At 51.9% G+C, this 20,584-nt stretch overlaps 1 protein-coding gene across 4 annotated transcripts in view; it reads right to left on the reverse strand.

Annotated features, from left to right (window-relative positions):
• CEP70 (centrosomal protein 70) overlaps window positions 1-20,584 on the reverse strand; it is a 450,608-nt gene that overhangs the window by 12,435 nt on the left and 417,589 nt on the right. The window contains exon 19 of one of the 4 annotated variants that reach the window (XM_085647490.1): window positions 15,628-15,853. The exons of the other annotated variants lie outside the window; for them this stretch is intronic. Coding sequence (XP_085503616.1) covers window positions 15,792-15,853 — 62 coding nt within the window. The 3' untranslated portion in view covers window positions 15,628-15,791. Of the gene's footprint in view, window positions 1-15,627; window positions 15,854-20,584 lie in introns of those variants that run through there. 4 annotated transcript variants of the gene reach the window in all.

Here is a 20,584-nt window from a genome sequence, read left to right on the forward strand (position 1 = left end):
CCCTCGCTTTTGCTAGCACATCCCTGCAGTCCTGCGGGATGTTCAAATGGCAGAACTCTCTGTGCTCAGGAGCCAGGCCGATAACCTGAGCGATTGGAGGTTCGGGTATTGCACCTGCCCGTTGGACATCGTCAGTAGGTTCGGGTGCTGTGTTAGACGAATCGGCGTCCTGATGGAGAGGCGATGAAGGTCCGAGAACCAGTGCTGCCTCGGCCAGTACGGGGCGATCAGAATTAGTGTACAGGGCTCCGCCTTCATTTTCCTGAGGACCCTGGGAATCATCGGGAACGGTGGAAAAGCGTACGCAAATACGCTGAACCAGCCTATGGAAAAGGCATTTCCGAGCGACTCCGGTTGGGGATGCCAGCTTGCGTAGCTTGGGCATTTGGCGTTCTCCCTGGTGGCAAACAGGTCGATTCTTGGGGCTCCCCATTCCGAGAATACGTGTGTTAGTGCACTCTCGTCGAGCTCCCATTCGTGGGAGAGAGATTTCTGCCTGCTTAGGGCGTCCGCAATGGTGTTGTCCTTTCCCGGGACGTAGTCCGCCCTGAGCGCGATCCCCTGGAGAACAAGCCAGTTCCAGATCTTCTGCGATTCGCGCGATAGCGTGAGCGAACGCGTTCCTCCCTGTTTGTTCAGGTAATGCATCGTCGTGGTGTTGTCCATTCTGACGAGCACCTGAGAGTTCTGGATGCGTGGTAAAAAGGCCTGCAGAGCTAGATACACAGCCCTCAACTCCAGCAGATTTATATGGAGGCGTTGCTCCTGATCCGACCATTTGCCGCTGACTCTGAGGTCCTGAAGGACAGCTCCCCAACCCGCTAGAGATGCATCTGTGGTGATTACCAGTGGTGCTGCTGGCAGCAGGAACGGTAGTCCTCTCGAGAGGTTTCTGGTATCCTTCCACCACTCGAGACTCCTGGATATTTGCGGTGTTATGCTTATAATGTCCTCGAACGAACCTGCACTCTGAGTCCACTGGTTCGAAAGAGCCTCCTGCAGAGGGCGCATCCGCAGCCTGCAGTGAGGGATGAGTAGTATACAGGAAGACATCATCCCCAGGAGTGACTTGAAGGTGCGAACTCTCAGGGATTTCCTTGATTGCACCGTTTTGGCCAGGGATATGATCCTGTGTTTTCTCTCGTCTGAGGGAAATGCTCTTGCGCATTCCGTATTCAAGGTAGCCCCGAGAAAGGTAATGCTTCTCGTTGGGGACATATGTGATTTCTGAAGGTTGAGCGTCAATCCTAGATGTTGGAAAAGATTGGTACAAGCGTTGAAGGATTTGGTTGCGCCTACGGCCGTAGGCGCCTTGACCAGCCAGTCGTCTAGGTAGGGGAAAACTTGGTGACCCATTTGACGTAGGAAAAGCTGCCACAGGAGAAAGGCACTTGGTGAAAATCCGCGGAGCGGATTTGAGGCCAAACGGAAGGACCTTGAACTGGTAGTGTTGTCCTGCCACTTCGAAGCGTAGAAACTTTCTGTGCCCCTTGAGTATCGGGATGTGATAGTAAGCATCCTGAAGATCCAGGGATGTCATGAAGTCTCCTTCCTCCAGAATGCCTAGGATTTCTTGGAGCGTCACCATCCTGAACGACTGACTCTTTAGGAAGGAGTTGAGTGCTCTGAGGTCCAGGATGGGCCTCCACTTCTTTTCTTTCTTGCGTATCAGAAAGAAACGGGAGTAGAAACCCTTCTCCCTCTGAGCTGATGGAACTCGCTCTATTGCTCCCTTCCTTAACATCTCCGATATCTCCCGGAGCAGCAGCCGTAGATGTCTGTGTGGAGACTTGCGGGGAGGGGTTGCAGGCGGGATGGCGGTAAATTCTAGGGAATGGCCGAATCAGAGGAGTTGGAGTACCCAACGATCTGAGGTGATGATGCGCCAATTTTTTAGGAAATGGGTCAATTTTCCTCCAATTTGTGAAGAAGAAGATGGTAGCTGGACTGGCTGGAGTAAGCGGTCACTGGCGTCCGCCGGTGCCCCTTTTCTGGTTCTTACCCCTGAAATTGGATCTTCCGTAAGATGATTGTCGGCCCTGTTGTTGCTTTTGCTGGTACTGGGTCTTATTCTGGAACGAATATGAGGACTTATTCTGGAATGATCCTCTGTAGGAAGACTGACCTCTAGACTTGTTGCCTCGAAAGGACTGGTTCCGTGCCTGTAAGGTTCCAAGCGCTCTAGCCGTGTCCGTGTCCTTTTTAATGGCCTGGAGCGCCTCGTCAATTTTATCTCCGAATAGATGCTGCCCATCGAAGGGCATATCTAGCACCTTCGTTTGCACTTCCTGCCTGAACGATGTTGCTTTGAGCCATCCTTGGCGGCGCAGGACTGCAGCCCCAGCCAGTTGACGGAAGCCTGTCATGGCTACATCTATGGCGCAGTCGATGATCTCTGCCGCAGAAGACTGGCCTTCGGAAAGGAGTGCCTTCACCTCATCCTGTACGGCACTCGGAAGTTCTGCTAAGTATGGGGCAATATCCTCCCAAAGTTGGCGGTTATAACGCCCTAAAAGGGCTATGGAATTGGCCACCTTGATGGTCATTGCCGAAGTGGTTGAAAACCTTTTGCCTATTGTGTCTAACTTTCTGCCCTCCTTGTCTGGTGGTGCTGACAGAGGCGAGGATGGATTTCGAGAATTTTTCTGGGCCGCTTGGGTCACGACAGAATCTGGTTTCGGGTGGCCAGTCAGGCAAGCTGGCGCCGTGGACGGTGCTTTATACTTCTTATCCAGGCGCGGAACGACCGCAGGAACTGAAGCTGGCGTCAGCATCAACTTCTTTCCCTGGTCCCAGAGGAAGTCAATGATAGGGATGGATTTGGCCGTCTTCTTCGTCTGCTCCTTAAAGTCATGGAGGAAGCATTCGGTTTCCGTCGACTCCATGACCATATGGAACCGCGTCGCAGCCCGTTCCACTAACTTATGAAAACCCCCGATATCCACAGGTGGTGAATCCGCCTGGCGCGGTTGTGGGGAAGGTGGTGAAGATGCTACATAGTCCTCCTGCTCATCGTCATCCTGGTCCGTCAGGTCTCCCTGGACCTCACCTTCCTCCATCTCCTCCGCCTCCTCATCCGTTGAGTCTATCACCTGAGGTGGCGGCTCGTGGCCGACCTGCGTTACCGGCCGTGATGGCCTTGGGGCTGTCGCTGGGGTGTTTGTAGCTGGCACTGGGACCCCTGTATCCTGTCTTGGTGGTTCCGGGAAACGTTGTTTGTAATCCCTGATAAGGAACTTGAGGTCCTTAACTATTGCCAGAGGGAGGCAGACCATTGGGGTGACCTCCGTGCGGACTTGTTCCTGGACGGGGCGCTCCTGCGCGCCTGAATCTTCCTGCTCCTCGTCCGTGCTTTGGCATTTGACAAACAGCTCGGAAGGGGAAGTAGCCTGTTGGAAGAACTCTTCTTCGGACTCTTCACTCTGCAGGATCTCCAGAGGTAAATTGGTTTGGACCTTGCTTGGAGATGTTGTTTCCGGGGTAATCTGTGGTCTGGAAGCAGATCCTTGGACAGAAATCGCCGTGGTTTTCCGTCCCACGGACGACGACGACGTTCCCGTCGACGGCTCGGCTGACACCAACGGCGTCCCCATCGACGATATTTTCCTCGTCGACGAAGTCCTCGTCGACGATGTGGTCGTAGACGATTCAGTCGTCGTCGATGCCTTCGTCGTCGACGCTTCCCTCGTCGACGCTTCCGTCGTCGACGCTTCCCTCGTCGACGCTTCCCTCGTCGACGCTTCCGTCGTCGACGCTTCCGTCGTCGACGCTTCCGTCGTCGCTTTCGTCGTCGCTTTCGTCGACGATGCCTTGGTCGTCGACATCTTCGTCAACATCTTCGTCGACGATGCCTTCGTCGTCGACGCGCTCGTCATCAATATCCTCGTCGTCGACTCTTCCGTCGACGGAGGGCTCCTCGTCGACGAGGTCCTCGACGGGACTATCTTCGTCGTCGACGATGATTTAGACGACGGTTTCAGAAGTATAATAGACGAGATAGGGGTACCTGCAGACGATGATGATGGAGTCGTCGTCGTCGACGAGCGGGCCGACGCCGCTGTGGACGTGGACACCGTCGTCGTTGCTGTGGAGACGTGTCCTGATGGCCTTTTTTGCGCAGAGGATGGTGTCGCAATTTTTGAGGCCGACAGAGTAGGCTTCTTGAAAGTGAGAGAGACTTTATCAGACGCTGAGGATCTCGAAGATCTTGCCTCTGAAGACTTTTTGTGCGTCTTCTTAGGAGGAGCGTCTGAGGGGCCAGGAGATGTCACTCTCGGCCTCTTCAGGGAGACTTCAGAAGCTCCGGAAAAGCTCGCCTCTGAGGACACCACACTGTCTTTGTCCTTGAGCCTGTCCAGCCAGATAAGCAGGCGGCCCTCCCTGTCTCTCAAGGTCTTATGTGGAAAAGACCTACATATCTTGCAGTCCTTAGGGACGTGGTCCGGGTAAAGGCAATACAAGCATAGTTCATGCTTGTCGTCCACATGAAGCCTCTTCTTCCCACATGAAGAGCAAGCCCTGAAAAGGGCTTTCTTCTGGGAGTCAGACATGCCAGGAGTTGTAGATGAAATAAACACTCACTGCAGCAAAAAGAGGCCTGAAGTAGTCAGTGCTGAAATCCTGAAGAAGAAAGTCACCAAAAATCGTGAATAATCTGGTTTGAAAGAAATCCTGAGGAGAACTCAGGCTGGAGACTCCCTAGCACAACGTGCGGTAGAAAATCTGAGGGACTGAGGCTCCTGCCAGGAAGGTTCTAGAGGGAGGTGATAGCTGATTGGCTGGCTCTAGGAGTTTGGTCCTTTTTACATAAGGACTATGATAGGCGGCTAAGGGGAGGCCCTTAGGCCTATTTTTCTCTATGTATGTCTATAGGACATTACTTTTTTATGTACCGGAGGCTCCCGTCTCGACGACGGGGAATGATTCAGGCATGTGAATCTATGAAAGACACCCCTAATACTGGATAACCCTGCCTCCCACTAGCGTGGAATGGGCCTGAAAGGTCTGACTAGGTAGGCTTTGAGGCAGATGCTGCGGGAGCAGATGTGGACGGACCGGCTCTCTGTCCCCCTGCTCCGCCATGGCGGAATCCACGTCCGCGTTGAGGCTGGTTCTGCGCCCTGTGGCTAGATAGACGTGCGTGAGCGCCCCTTCCTTGGACACGAAAGGGGCGAAAAGCGGAAGTTTGCGGGCACGGGGCAGAGAGGCCCAAAGACTTGACCGTAGCCCTGGAGTCCTTAAAGCGTTCCAGCGCACTATCCGCTTTGTCGCCCAAAAGGCGACGGCTATCGAAGGGCATGTCCATTCGTGAGCTCTGGACATCCCCTGAAAAATTCGTGGACCTCAGCCAGGCATGACGACGAATCGCCACAGTTGTCGCAATCGCTCTACCTAGCGAGTCCGTGGTGTCAAGTCCACATCGAATGGGGTACCGTGCTGCATCCTGCCCCTCATTAAGAGCCTGGGCGAGTCATGTCTGGGCCTCCTCCGGACACTAGGGCAACACGTCCGCCACCATATTCCACAAGGAGTGGGTATAACGGTCCAAAAGGCACGCGGTATTAATAGACCGCAACCCCAAACTGAGGGAGGAAAACAGTTTCTTCCCAAACTGCTCCAACCTTTTGGATCCCCGATCCGGAGGAGCGGAAGGGAAGGCGGTCTGGGACGTAGAGGCCTGGATAACCAGACTCTCAGGGGTGGGGTGCACTGACAGAAAGCTGGGGTCGCCTGGAGCAGGCCGGTGGCGCAGGGCCACGTTCCGGTCCACAGGAGTGACTGTGGAGGGCTTGGACCAAGTGCCAATCAGAATGTTCGTGAGGGCCTCACTGAACTGCAGCAATGGCTCCGAAGAGTTTACTGGTGGTGGAAGCACCTCAGTGATGAGGTTAGTCCTCACGGCCGCTGCAGGGAGCTCCAGGTGAAGGGCCTCGGCAGCCCTGCGCAGCACCACAGAATAAGTTGCACCCTCCTCCGTAGCCACGGAAGGAGGAGAGATGAAGCCACTGGCATCCCCCAGCTCGTCTGCCCAGTCCTGACTTAACTGGCACTACTGTGCCAGAAGGTCCCCAGACCCCTCCCAGTCCTCCCCTTCATCCGTCTCCTGGTATATAGGCAGGAAGGACGGAGCCGGGTGGTAGATGAAATGCTTATCCATTGGCGCCGGGTGGCGCCGTTCCGACGCCGGACCCGGACCGGGGCTGAAACTGGGGACGGCGTCGTCCGAAGACGGCGCCGGGGGCGGCACCATAGGGGTCGGCGGAGGGGTCGTAAGGTCAACCGGCGTCAGCCGGGATCCAGGCCTGGATCCCACGGGGACCTGCAGCGTCGGGACCGAAGTAGACGACGGTGCCAGGGCCGAAGCCGCCTGGTTTGCTAGGCCTCCCAGTCGGACCTGCGGGGCACGAAGGCGCGCCAGCAGGCCGCGACGGCGGAGCGAGACTCCTCATGGCCACAAGGAAGTACCGAATCTCTCCCAGTCACATTAGGCCCAGGGACCGGAGGGTATGGGGCCGGACGAGATTCCTGCGGGTCCGATGGAGCCGCGTGGGTGGTGCCACCCGAACCCTCAGCCGAGTCGCGCGACATGTCAGGGGAGTCAGAAGAGCGGTGTTGCTTCTTCGACTTCTTCTTACTGTGCCTCGGCTTACCTGAATGCGAGGACTTCAAACCAGACGAGCGGTGAGGACTTTGGCTCCGCGACCGGTCCCTCGACCTCCTCCTCGACTGGGACCTCGAGCGGTGTTGACTAAAGGGTATGCCCTTCCCGGATCTGCGCTTACTGGCGCGGAAAAAAGAAGAACTGACGTCAGCGCACGAGGGCGGCATCCAAGTACTCGGACGACGTCATCCCGGCGATCACGACGCAGACGACGAACGCAGAGTCGCAGACGACGCCTACCGACGCGCAAGGGTACTGCTGACGAAAATTCGTTCCGGATCTAGCCTGACGCCTGGGGATATTCTAAGGTAAGGAATCTAACGAACGTGTTTCTTTCAGATATTACAGACAACACAGTCAATTGAAATTACCATTACATTTGAACAAGCATACAGTTTTATTGATAAAACTATACCGCACACAAACGATAATGTGTGGGAATGGCATCGCCTAGTGTATTGATTTATTTTAATTGTAGTCAAATATTTGTTTCCAGTAACTTCAGAATTACAAAAAAATTGCTTAGTTCGTACTTTACTAATTCTGCAATATTTGCACAGTTCATTTACAGACATTAAAATGTTGTTATGTGCTAGAAAAAAGCCTTTAGAAAGTAAAACAAAGTTGTAAAGTGAACAGTACCCAAAGGTGTCACGGCGCTAGCAAAACCCAGAAGCTGTGACAGAGGGAGGAAAAGCAACTGATGAGAAAACTACACAGAATCAAAGAGAAAAAAAGCCAACCCCTTTCACATCCCCAGACTATCAGATAAAGCTTCTCAGATTGAAGTCAAAGAAAAAAGTAAACACCACACTCCCTCAGTTAACAGCGCCTGGCATTTGACCTCTGTCTTTGAATGCACAGCAAATGTGACAAGAACAAAACTTAAAGGCCTGCTTGCAGAAAGCGAACACTTGAGGAAGAATACAAGGAGTGATGGTAAAGTACAAGTTACTTACCTTCGGTAACGATGTATCTGTTAGAGGCGATTCTAGCTGTAGATTCCTTAACATAGAATTATCCCCAGGCGGGAGACTGGACCCGGAAAACTTTCTTTGCCCCAGCATCCCTGCGCCGGGGGGGGGCGGTACCACGCGACTTTACCCTGACGTCGTCCGTTGGCGTGACGTCAGCGAGGTCACATAAGCCCCACCCCGGCGCGCTGACATCAGTTTTCTTCGGAGAACTTTTCCACCATCACAAACAAAACTAAGGAGAGTATGGGAACAGTGTGTGAAAAAATCAGAGAAACAGAAAAGAGAGAAACGAAAGGTGAGGAATAGCACCAGGTGGAACAGTGCCAAGCACTAAGGTACAAAATGGCAAAGCGGTGAAAGCCATAGCAGTGAAAGAGCAGAGCACCGCTCTGAGGAACACCCTTGCAGGCCAAGGCGACATCCTCCCAGGAGGCAGAAAGCATGTGAAAAACACCATAGCAGAAGTGAGAGAGATAGAGAAAGAGACTGCAATCACAATCCACAACAGTGAAGTGCAACCAGCCCGGAATGGAGGAATAACAGCAATTCACCTCCAGACGACACCATCAAGGAGGGCCGTAACCACTGAAAGGAGGGAAAAGGCCGAGGCACAGGCAAAAAAAAAAAACAACGTAGAGGACTGCAAAGGAATCAGAAACCCCAAATAAGTAAAAGGAAGAAGAGTAAAAGTAGGCCCCTACACTGGAGAGGAAACCAGGGTGGAGGGATGCAGAAGCACACAAGAACCAACCAACTATGTATCATAAAAGAAGGGGTGGAACAATCGAGCAGAACGAAGCATCCTGTCCTGGAGGAGGCGAAACGGACACCCCCAGAAGACCAGCCACCCGGAGGGAGGTGAGTGCAGAAAACCAAACTGAAGGACCTCGCAGAACGGGGAGGAAGGTCGGGCCGTGACAGAATCTGCGGCTAGAATCGTCTCTACCAGATACATTGTTACCGAAGGTAAGTAACTTGTACATCTGACAGAGACTACTACCCGCAGATTCCTTAACATAGAATAGATACCCTAGCGGCCCAGCCCCCACCAAGCAGAAACAAGCAAGAAAAAGGCGAAGGGAAGACTAAGAGACCCCAAGCCCATTCAAGGTACAACGGCCACAAACCCTCGTAGGGACAGACAGCTGCCGAGGAGCATCCAGGAGGAAAAGAACGACCCCAACTCCAGGGAGAAGAGGTAGAACCGGAGGCAAGGCCTGCCGTAGGAAAACACACAGCGACAGAGGACAAGTGAACAGGCATCAGCCGCAAGGAAGCAGGCAAGGCAGCAACGGTGCCACAGCCAAGAAACACAGGCATAAGAAGAAAGGCACAGGTGCACAAAGCCCCAGCAGAACAAGAGGCCGGGGCACAGGGGAACACAACAAGGGACACGGCGGCGGACCAGAACAAGCAGGCGTGCGCAGCCGGCAGCTGACAGTACCATGGAGCAGTGCACCCAGGACAAGCCAGGCGCAGGCCGAGGGCAGAGGCCAGGGAAATTCAAAACAATCCCCAAAGGAGGATCGTTCAAAAGACACACACCGACCCACGAAGAGAAGTGGGACCAGCCAAAAGAGAAAAAGGGGAAGACATGGAGGACGGACCCAAGCCATCAACCAGAACACAAGAAAGCCATGAGAAACCTAGCCCCCTTGGAACACCAGACAGAAGACCAGGCCGAAAAGTCGGATAGGAAGGCAGAAACGCCACAACACGACACCGCAGACAGCATGCCAGACTGGTCGAGCGATGTTGCGAATACCGAGAATGACAGAACCTAGAGCAGCGCAAGCTGCGCCTAGACAAGACACATGAGACCGCACCAGCGGTATACAGTGATGCCAGGAAAGGCAGGGAACCCGAAAAAGGGCGACCATACCTCCCCAGCGCAGGACAGAGCTATGTAATAGCTACCAGTACCCCACATAGGGTATGATACGTCCCAAGAAAACATGAGAACACCTCTTAGGGGAAAAAACCCGCAGCAGAGGACAAGAACATAAAGAACCTGCAGATAGAACCACAAACGGCTTGCCAATCAGCCAAACAAGAAACACACAGAAGGTCCAATCTGGGGACACATACGGGTTTACCAACAATCAAAGAACCACAAAAGCCAAAGGGGCTGAACCAGCAGCCAACAGTACAAAGGGGTCAACCTAAGGGCCCCGAAGGCACATCAACCCACACAGAATATGCAGACGGTCCAACCGAACCACCAGACCCCCGAAAAAAAAGGGTGGGATAACGCCGCCCAGAAAGCAGCAGAGGACCGACAAGCCAAGTTTATGGAGGGGGGGAGGAGGACGGAGCCCCGCAAGGAGCCGCTGAATGGCGGCATCCGCATGGGTGTTAAACAAAAGCACCCCATCAAAGGGCAGGTCAACCAGACGCTCCCTAATATTCTCAGGAAAAACGCTATCCCTCAACCAAGCATGGCGATGGAGAGCTATTGAACTTGCCATAATGCGGCAGAGAGCATCAGAAACATCCAGGGCCGTACGAAGAATAAACGCGGCCAACTCCCGGCCCTCCATCACATGGCGCCACTGATCAGCGCAGACACCTTCTTGAGAGGCTCAAGATAGAAGGGACTCCACGGAATCCCACAAACTGGAAGTAGCCCTGGCCAACACACAAAGCGTATTGAGCGCTCGCAAAGCAGCACTAGAGCAAGCGAAGATGTTACTGCCCCATGAATCCAACCACTGGGCCTCCCGCGATAGAGGAAACAACACCAAAGGTAAGGAAGGGCAAGCAGACTGCAGAAGAGGACCCTGGGTAGAAGGGTGGAAAGAAAGGCAGACTCGATCGTGCGGAGCAGGACGGTGGAGGAGCGACTGGGGCACTGGATCCCCCGTGGCAGGACGCCCCCAGAAGAGAATTATGGAGCGAAGCTTCGAAGGGAAGAAGCAGCTCCCACCCACCAGAGCCCAGATGGAGAAACTCAAGCAAATGGTCTGTAGGGAATGGGGTGGCAGGGTCGCCCATGTGCAAAATGCCAGCGGCTGTGGAAATGGCCCGTGCAAAGGTTGCACTCACCTCTGTAGGGCGTTGTGGGGGAGAAAGCAATTCCTCGATCTTCGACGAAGCAGCCACCCGCGTGGAGAATCGAGAGGGACCAGGGGATGCGCCCCGGCCCCTAGCCAGCCCCCCGGCGCTGACAGCCGTTGTCGCCTGAGCGGCATCAGCTTGGCTTCTAACGCCGCCGCCTGCCCAGAAGAACGAGGAGGACTCAGGGGCGAGCCACGAGTCTCGGCGACCTCCCACGACACCACAGGGACCCCCACGGGGGTTTGCGGTGAAGCAGAGGTGCTGTGGGCCAAAGAGGGGAACCCCATAGGGCCGCACCCGACGGCACCACACCTCCAAGATCTGAAGCCGAACCCGTAGGCGCTGGGGCCGGAGCCTCTGCGGAAGGCCCCGCACGTGGTAAGGGATCCGCGGAAGTCTTAGGAAGAAGAAGAGGGGCCAAGGAAGCCTGCAGAGCCGCAGCATAGGCCTCTATTTGGGCCCTGGTCGCCCCGACGCCAGGAAACAGCGGGCAGGGTGATGACGAACGAGGCAGCATGTTCCATGAAGAACACGCGCCCTCCGCAGAGAGGGGACCAGGCCTCAGGGACAAGCTATAAGACTTACCGACAGGCGAGCAACGCCCTAGGGGCCTCGGTGACAGGCGATGTCGAAATCCGAAGCAGCGATTCTTGGACCCTTCCACGGGGGATGGACGCTGAGACAACACCGATCTGGACAATCGGGCCGAAAGGAGCTTCATCCGGCACTCCCGCCGGGACTTAGGCTTCAGGTGCCGGCAAGCGTTAAAGTCCGTGAAATCATGGTGCTCACCCAATGTGCAACATTCCGTCCATCATCTTGTGTGTTTTGCTGTTCTCCCTATGTGGGAAGGGTATGCCCAGACGTGGGTCCCGTGCTCACTACGCCACTGGAGTCAAGCTATCCTGGCTGAAGAGGGGTGAAACCCCGAAACCGGTCCTAGGATGCTTGATTCCGGTCCAGGGAAGACATGGCTTGGCAGTTCGGGCTGGACTGTTCCCATGAGGCACAGGGTCAAGACTGATTTGCATATGGCCATGTCTGAACTGGGGTGGCGTGGTGAGCAAAATAATGATGGATTAAACCCAGATCTGTGACTGGGGGTGAATGTTTTGCCAATGTACAACATTCCGTCCATCATCTTGTGTGTTTTGCTGCTCGCCCAAACAACCACATGCAAATAGGAGGGTCCGTCACCGACATCTGACGTGCGCAAGACGAGCACGCCTTAAAGCCCGAAGGCATTCGCACACTGTCCCACAACGCAAAGTGTGAAAAGAAGGCCTGAAAACAGGTGAGGGACACGATCCGGATTCGCGTTGCACGCAGAAAAGACGGAAACTGATGTCAGGGCGCCGGGGTGGGGCTTATGTGACCTCGCTGACATCACGCCCCCGGATGACGTCAGGGCGGAGTTGCGTGGCACCGCCCCCCGGCGTGCAGGGATGCTCGGGCAAAGAAAGTTTTCCGGGTCCAGTCTCACACCTGGGGATTCTACGTTAAGGAATCTGCAGCTAGTAGTCTCTATCAGATCAGAGTATACTCCACGGAATGGACAAAGACATGGTAGACAGCCTAAAACAATTAAATCTAGCAAAAAGAAAGCAAGCAAATGTGGGTTACAAAGCCAATGGTAAGCAATGGGTATAATGCATTCCTAGCTCAGCTCTCTGAATGTTCCCGAGATGGATTTAGCAAAGGCTTCGACCTAACAAGTAACCCAAACTTTGGTGCGCTGGTCAAGACAAGCATGCCACTATACATGTCCAACTGCTGTGACCTGTTTGCTCTTGAAAAACCTCCTCTTAGGATTTGATATCTCTGAATTCAGAAAAGGGACATCTAATCTCACCTTGGATACTCTAGCATTTGCAGAGTCAGAATACTGGGTGTGAGTGTCTGGAAAGGAAAAACAAATCTAGTGTGATTCCTATGTAATGGTTTTTAACTAACTTGTCTCATTTGCAGTGAACAAGGTGAGCAGGACAAAGATGAATAGCTCTAACCTGTGTCAAAGCAGGGGAACAGTTCTGACCAGGCAAGTGCTGATAATGAAGAGTATGCTGAAGGGTGGGGAGGTGGTGCCTCACCGAGTAGCTTGGGAAGCGCAGAACCCAAGGAGCATTTGAAATGATGGGTGACCCCGGAGTTGTCCTTCTACAAAGCCGAGCTTAAGGAGATTGTCAATTTCCGCCACCAAGAAAATACTGTGGCTTTGCCACATAAGGGATCTCTCCTTAAGGTTAGGTAGGTTGGACCTCTGGAAAACCCCTGAGACTTCATGCCCAACGATATCTAGGCGGGAACTAGTGCAACTTCACAGGCATTCTCCATACAGGAAAGCCCCACTGGCGGACGGATGACAATAGAGTTCCTACAAGTAAAAGATGTATATAGCAAGGAACTCTTCCTGGACGTGATTTATCCCCCATTGGCCAGGAAACTGTACGTGCAGTTTAGACTAGGGAACCTTCCTTTATTTGCACACACAAGCAAATGGGCCAAAGAGAATACGGCTGAGTGTCCTGCTTGTATATACAAGCTAGAGTCCGAAGTACATGTACTGTTTTTCTGCCCTGCATATCAACTGCCTCGCAAACGCTGGTTAATCCAAATATGCAGAAATTTAGACTTCGTGTGATACACAGAGGCGTACAGAGTTTTAAATACGACATGCACCCTCCAATTGTGTTTCCTGTGTCACGCTTAAACCATATGTGGCACATACGGCGGGGTTTGATTAAGAACCACCCTGGGTAGATCTACGTATAGGAACTGCACAGGTCCACATCAGTGCAAACACGATCAGGGTCCTCGGTCTCAGGCTATATTTTTTCTCTATTGTCTTTTTTTTATTCTTTTAACCTTGTAAATATTTTAACTTGTGTTTTTATCAAATGGGTGTTTTTATTGGAGTCTAAAAGTGTATGAGGACGTCTGCTTTTTAATTGCCACATCTTTGTAGAAGCAGGAGAATCCAGTCTCAAGAAGGCAATTTTGATATATGGAACATATAATTGCAAGTGTTTATACACTTTCCATGAGTTTTACTGTTGCTGTGATTTTTAATTATGTACTTTTATGGCCCTAGTGGCCGAAATAAAGTTATTGAATGAATGAATGAAATGATTCCACATTTGCAGACCTTTGGTTTTGCTTATGAGAGGTAAATATTGTAATGTTGGGATTTGCCTACTCTTCCTGTGTGTGCAGCAGGTAGGACTTTGGGATTACCAAAACAACATCTGGCTAGACTGGTGCAGTGGTATCTGGATCAGGAAGGTGGAAGGTATTATTTTTCTTGATCTTTGCTCCTCTAAAACCATTCACGGTGGAGATAACCTCTGGTGAGCTGGAACACAGACTACTTGCATTGTGAGAGGGACATAACACAACACTGTGGTGCACCGTAACTGAACAGGCTGCCCATCTGAGTAAGGGGATTTGCATGGAACCTAATCTATCCTTAAAGGGGATTCGGCTGCAGCCAAACCTCCTATATGAAACGGCCTTTGCTTCTTTAAACCATGGGTGTTTAGCGTCTCTGTCCAGTGCATGGACTGCACACAGGAAAATGGTTAGGCTTGCGGGTGCAGTGGCTGAGCTGAACTGAGGGACCCCTAATGCAATGAAGTGCACTATTGATCGTTCAATAGAGACCCAGAGGTACAGGTTTGTTAAATAGTCTTCCTTTCTACCGGTGCACGCTTTGCTGTGGTAGAAGACACATCGGAGATTTATTTACAGCACTTTATACAGTATGCAAACATTCAGGTGCAAAAAACTCTAGGAAAGTCTGCCCTATTGCTGGGATTTCAGAGCGAAGGTACCCGCCTACAGAAAAAGAAAACAACGGAAAGCAGCAACAAGTGGATAGCAAACTGGCTGTATATGTAACAGGCCCTTACAAAGCCTATAGGTATGGAGTTGGCTGCTAGCTTTTTGAGTTCGTCTGTGCTTATTTTGCCACGATTCTTGAAAAACATTATTGTTGGGGAATCAGCAGGGTGATTGCCATTCTAAAAAAACTGACTAAAAACTAAAACATTGTTTCAAAAGGCAAACAGTAGTAGTCACTGGCACTGAAAGGAACAACTGTGTAGGTGGATGTTCTCTTTGTGAAAGGATAGAATGCTTTCACTCACAGTGAAGTTAGCCAATTGTTGAAAAGTGCTGACCCAATGCTCCATGCTGACAGAGGCAGAAGAAAAAGGTGAATGGTTCAAAAGCAGAACAATGGATGAAGGCAGGCATAGGGCCTATAAGTATATAATTATACAAACAATCCAACTAAAATCAAAAGGTCGTCAAACGCCAGCCATAAAAACCTGTAAACTTTGCTTCAGGTAAATGTAATTTCAATTGTGAAAAAAAATAGGGAGCATGACCGGGGCAAGAAAACATAAGGCCCACAGGAGTTACTTCAGTCTACCACCGCAATGGTACCACTGCTGGCATCCTAACTATGACTGAACACTGCTCCAGATTTGTTTTTCCTGCCAACTGCGCGGTGTAATCTATTTTTAGGTCGAGCCTATAAAGCGCTTGCGCTGTCTGGAAGATCTGTTGTATGTACTTTGTGTGGCTTTTGAGCATTACCCCAGGACTGTCTGCTTCCGCTTTTACTTAGGGACTACTTTTTTTCTAGCAACTGCCTCTATTTAACTGTCATGATAGAAAAGGACAAGCAGAGGTCAGTAAAATACCAGAATAGCTTTCTGCTTAAGGACTTTCTTTTTTATTTTTCTAGCAACTGCCTCTATTTAACCAGCAGAGGTCACTAAAATACCCGATTCGCCTGACCCAGGATAATGTGCTTCATAGCTAAAATCTTATAATGTCCAAAGGCGCGATTATTGCATTGCAAATGCTTGTTATGGATATGTTTAGAGCACCTTTCATTCTTTGGACATGTTTCACTCGGACACAGCATTTTACAAAATTAGTTTTAATTAAAACAACATACAAATATAGAGTATGGAGAACTAAAATATTTCACATAAACCCTCATAATAAGTTATAAAGTACTGCAAACTATGTTTGTGTGGCACAGATTTCAAAAGCACCGCTGTGAAAAACAAAGAGAATCCATATCTTCACGTGGCTAGCACTTTAAGCTTCTGAACTGCTGGTAATATATCATCGAGATTAGTGATCTCTATAAGAAAAGAGAAGAAAATATGATCATCAAATATTACATGTTCATTGTGCAAAAGACAAGAAATATGGCCAGACTACGGCATAAATCACATATTTGGAGGCATTTACAATTCTTTACAAGATGTTTAATATTTCATATGTTAAAAGACTCCCATATTTGTTAGACCTGTCAGCCCTTTGGGTGGTCCCTCCTCTCCATTATTTATTTTGTCCCACTTTTGCCTCAAGCCCTGTTAGTATTTTTCCTTTTTGGGAACCACCAGACTTTTTAGTATTGATGCAGATTCAGGGAGCCATTTTATCTACCCCTGAAACTTCTGTCTGAGGGCCTGGAGCACAAAATGGTGGCCACCTGTGACATCACCAGCATCCACTGGAACCTACTAGCACCTTCCAGAACATTCCAGAGCCCTGTGACAGTTGGAGGCGGTTTAGAATGTTGGGAAGCTAAGACAGAGAGTTGGCAGTTGGAGCTGGCAGTTGGCACCTGACTGGTGAAGAGTGAGCAGCAGAAACCTGAAGGAGGAAGGAGTGAGGCAGCAGGGGTGGAAACTTGTGCCTGGAGTGGGGTCCATAAACCCACCCTTGATACTAGTCCCTACTGACTGAGCCCAGCCTGAAGCCCTGTGTGGGAAGAAGCAAGAAAAAGCATCTTAAGGACCTGGACAGCAGGAACAGGCCTTAGAATCCAAGAACAGCAAGATCCTGACCTGGATACTGGTTTCCCTGGAGTCCGACGTCGAGTAGCCTGGAGACCTGGAGCCCGAGGTGGAGAAGCGGCGCTGACTGGAAAAGCAGACGTCGTACCCGGAGCCGCCATAGGTCGAGAGAGGGCGCCGACGGAGGTCGTAGAGAGTACCAGAGGTCGAGGAGGAAGTCACCCGAGGTCGAGTGAGCGGCGTCGACGGGGGAGTGAAGTCCGCCCTCCGGAGTCGCCGGAGACCGAGGTGAAGCGTGCCGGAGGTCAGGAGTGGAGATCGCACTCCGGAGTCGCCGGAACCTGAGGAGAGGAGCACCGGAGGTCGGGAGTGAGGTCGCACTCCGGAGTCGCCGGAACCTGAGGAGAGGAGCACCGGAGGTCGGGAGTGGGGATCGCACTCCGGAGCCGCCGGAAGTCGACATCGAGCCAAGGCCGGCCGACGTCATCGAACCAGAGGTCGCCATCGGACCGGAGCCGCCCGAAGTCGACATCAAGCCAAGATTGCCCGACGTCATCGAATCGGAGGTCGAGATCGAGCCGAGGCCGCCGACATCGATCCGGAACCGCCTGCCAGCGTCGTCAAGAACTGACATTGTGCCGAGGCCGCAGACATCAAACCGGAACCGTCTCACGGCGTCGACACGACTCCAGCGGCGTCGGAGCTTCAGAAAAAGGGCAGTAAGTGGAATAGAGGGCGCCTAAGGCCCTGTGGAATCCTAAGAGACTACTCTAGGGGTTAGAGAGGTGCTGGAACCAGCTGGACTGTGCCAGGGGTGAGCTGAGACTAATCCAGAGGGGTTGTGTAGAGTGAGAGAGCCAGGTCTCTAGTATTTCCCCCTTGATCTACCTCAGTTTAGGCCTCAGCCTTGTCCAAGCCAGGGAGTAGACACCCTCAAGCCATCCACATAACTACAAGCTGTGCCTGGGCCAAATCAGCCCATAGTAATCTCAAACGTGATCTGATTCTATGAGTGACACTGTCAGCTTTTAATTATTTATTGAGGGCACCGTATTTATTGTATTTAACCTATTTATTGCTTCACTGTATTTATTGTTCCACAGTATTTATTGTCGCACAATATTTATTGGTTTACAGTATTTATTGCCTCAGAATATTTAATTGCCTGTATGTATTGCACTTATATTTATGCCTTCATTATTTATGATCACCCCTATTTATTGAATCATTAAGACAGTATTTATTTGACCTGCACTATTTAAAAAGCTTTGTATATTGTGATTGTGTATTATTTATCTAATCAGCAACTAAGAGAAAAAGAAGATAAACAGAGATATTTTCATAATTTTTACGGTGTAGAGTCGTTTTTGGAACGGATGCACGCATGGTTATTGTATGGGTATGACGTATGCTTAGCACGGTGCCTGATTCCTGACCACTCGAGCCAAGCTACCACTGTGTATGTCTGGAGAGACCCCGTTACCACCAACCCTTTCCGGTGTGGGAGTGGAGTATTTCCAACATAATTGGTGTTCAGTGGTGGGATAGAGCTGTGCCTACGTATACTCAACATTAACTGTGGGTAGTCCATAGGCCTACACCGGGAGTTTTCTCAAAGCGGCCTTCCTAATTGTGGGTTTTTGTTTTTTCCAAATTTACTCTGGTGGTGGGAGGAGGTATTATTAAAGGTACCCCCCTGCATTGTTACTGCAAATAACTGTCCTCTGACCTGAGTGGGCAAGATGGAGTTTGTACTGGAGAATTTAGAAACGTACACTGTGGCCCAACTCAGGGAGTTTTGTCAGCGGGAGGGGGTGTAATGTCCCCCAGGAGCAAAGAAGGGTGCACTCCAAACCAGCTTAAGGGCTTGGGGGGAGGCACGACGGGAAAGCAAGGCTGAGGAGGAGGACAGGGATAGAGAGCCCGACAGTGAGGGAGCTGGTTTGTACCAACCCGAGGTGGGGAACCTGTCAGCGGGGCCCAGGACACTTTCCAGGAAGGGCAGCAGTGCCTCTAGCGGTGGCTTGTCTGAAGTGGAGTTAACAGACCGGAGGGAGAAAAGACAGCTCACATGGGACTTAGCAAGGCTGGAGAAGGAGAAGGGGGAACAGAGGATGGCTCATGAGATAAGGCTGAAAGAGATAGATCTTCAGATCCTGAGAATCGGGGCACACCCTGTACCTAACGGTGGCAGCGAAGAACGAGAGTACACCAGGGAACCCAAACCCTACCTGCCAAAGGACATAGTAGCTAGCTATGGGGTGGGCGACGATATCGCCAAGTGGCTAGCGGCCTATGAGGTCTCGTTAAGGGCCCATGGGGTTCCAGAGAAGTACTGGGGAGCGGGATTGTACAAGTACATGCCTCCAGCTGGTAGGGATGCTTTATTGGCCCTCGAAGAGGATGAGCAGACCTACTACCCCACCATGAAACTGGCGCTCATAAGGAAGTTTGGACTAACACCCGAAAAGTACAGACAGAAGTTCAGGGGTAGTCACAAACTGGGCACACAGAATTGGGTGGACTTCCTGGACTATGCAAAGAAGGCACTAGAGGGTTGGATTCAGGGCAGTGAAGTGAGGAACTACGAGGGGTTGTTTGATCTAGTACTGAAGGAACACCTGCTCGAGAAATGTTTCCCTGAACTGCGTCAACACCTGGTGGATAGCAAGCTGACCAATCCCCGGAAGCTTGCTGAGGAGGCGGACATTTGGGCTAGTACCCGGGTGTCCACAAGGGGGACTGGAGGGGATACTCAAAAGGCCGGACAGGGCGCCCCTCAGAAGAAAGAGGGAGGGGAAAAGAAAAAGGAGTTCTCCAAAGGCCCCCAAAATAACTTCCAAGGGAAGGGAACAGGATTCACCCCTAGGGCTAACCCACCCAGAAACCCTAATCCTGGCCAGAGTCAGCAGCCAAGGGTTGTCCATTGCTACGAGTGCGGTGGCGTTGGACACTATAAAGGAGATCCGAAGTGCCTGAAACGACCACCCCCTCCCATTGGAGGAAAGACCCCCGGAGTAGCTAGTGTAGTGCTCGGGGAGGAGATGCCCTTAACTAAGGGAAGGGAGTGGGCGGGTGTCACTTTAGTGTCCCTGGGAGAACGGGAGATGGTTCCTAAGATCCAGGTGCCCGCAAATACTGTAAAGTATGGGCAGTGGGTCACCATCAACGGCCAAAGAGGGGAGGCTCTGAGAGACACAGGAGCCAGTATGACTATGGTACATAGTCAACTGGTGTCTCCAGAGCAGGTAATTCCCGATGTACTCCACCCAGCCGCGATGGCTGACGGCAGAACCGGCCACTATCCAGTGGCCGAGGTTCCCTTTGAATGGGGGGGGGGGGGGGTTGCAGGTTCACTTCGAGTTGCCGTAAGCCCTGCCGTGCCAGTCGATTGTCTACTGGGGAATGACATGGAGCAAGGGAAAGGTCAGCCTTCTCCACGCCCAATGGCCACTACCAGTTCTGTGTGATGCCCTTTGGGCTCAAGAACGCACCTGCCACGTTTCAGCGCCTGGTAAACCAGATCCTCACCGGAATGGAGAGTTTCTCTGCTGCTTATCTGGATGACATAGCCGTCTTCAGTAACAGCTGGGAGGATCACTTGCGTCACCTGCAAGCTGTTCTCCAGGCCCTGAGACAAGCTGGATTGACGATCAAGGCCAGCAAGTGCCAGATCGGGCAGGGGTCGGTAGTGTACCTTGGACACTTGGTGGGTAGGGGAGCGGTGCAACCCCTCCAGGCGAAGATCGAGGCCATCATGGCCTGGGAACCCCCCAAGACACAGACTGAGGTCCGAGCTTTTCTGGGCCTCACGGGATATTACCGCTGCTTCGTGAAGGGGTACGGTACCATTGTAGCCCCCCTCACGGAGCTCACGTCCAAGAAACAACCTCGACGGGTAGTTTGGACGGAGGCTTGTCAGCAGGCCTTTGTGAGACTGAAGAAAGCCATGTGCGAGGCCCCGGTCTTAAGGGCCCCAGACTTTTCCAAGGAGTTCATTGTCCAGACGGATGCATCAGAACATGGCATTGGGGCAGTGTTATCGCAACTCAATGAAGAGGGTCTGGATC

Source organism: Triturus cristatus, chromosome 3_2 (assembly GCF_964204655.1).
Source record: "Triturus cristatus chromosome 3_2, aTriCri1.1, whole genome shotgun sequence".
Classification (NCBI taxonomy): Eukaryota; Metazoa; Chordata; class Amphibia; order Caudata; family Salamandridae; genus Triturus; species Triturus cristatus.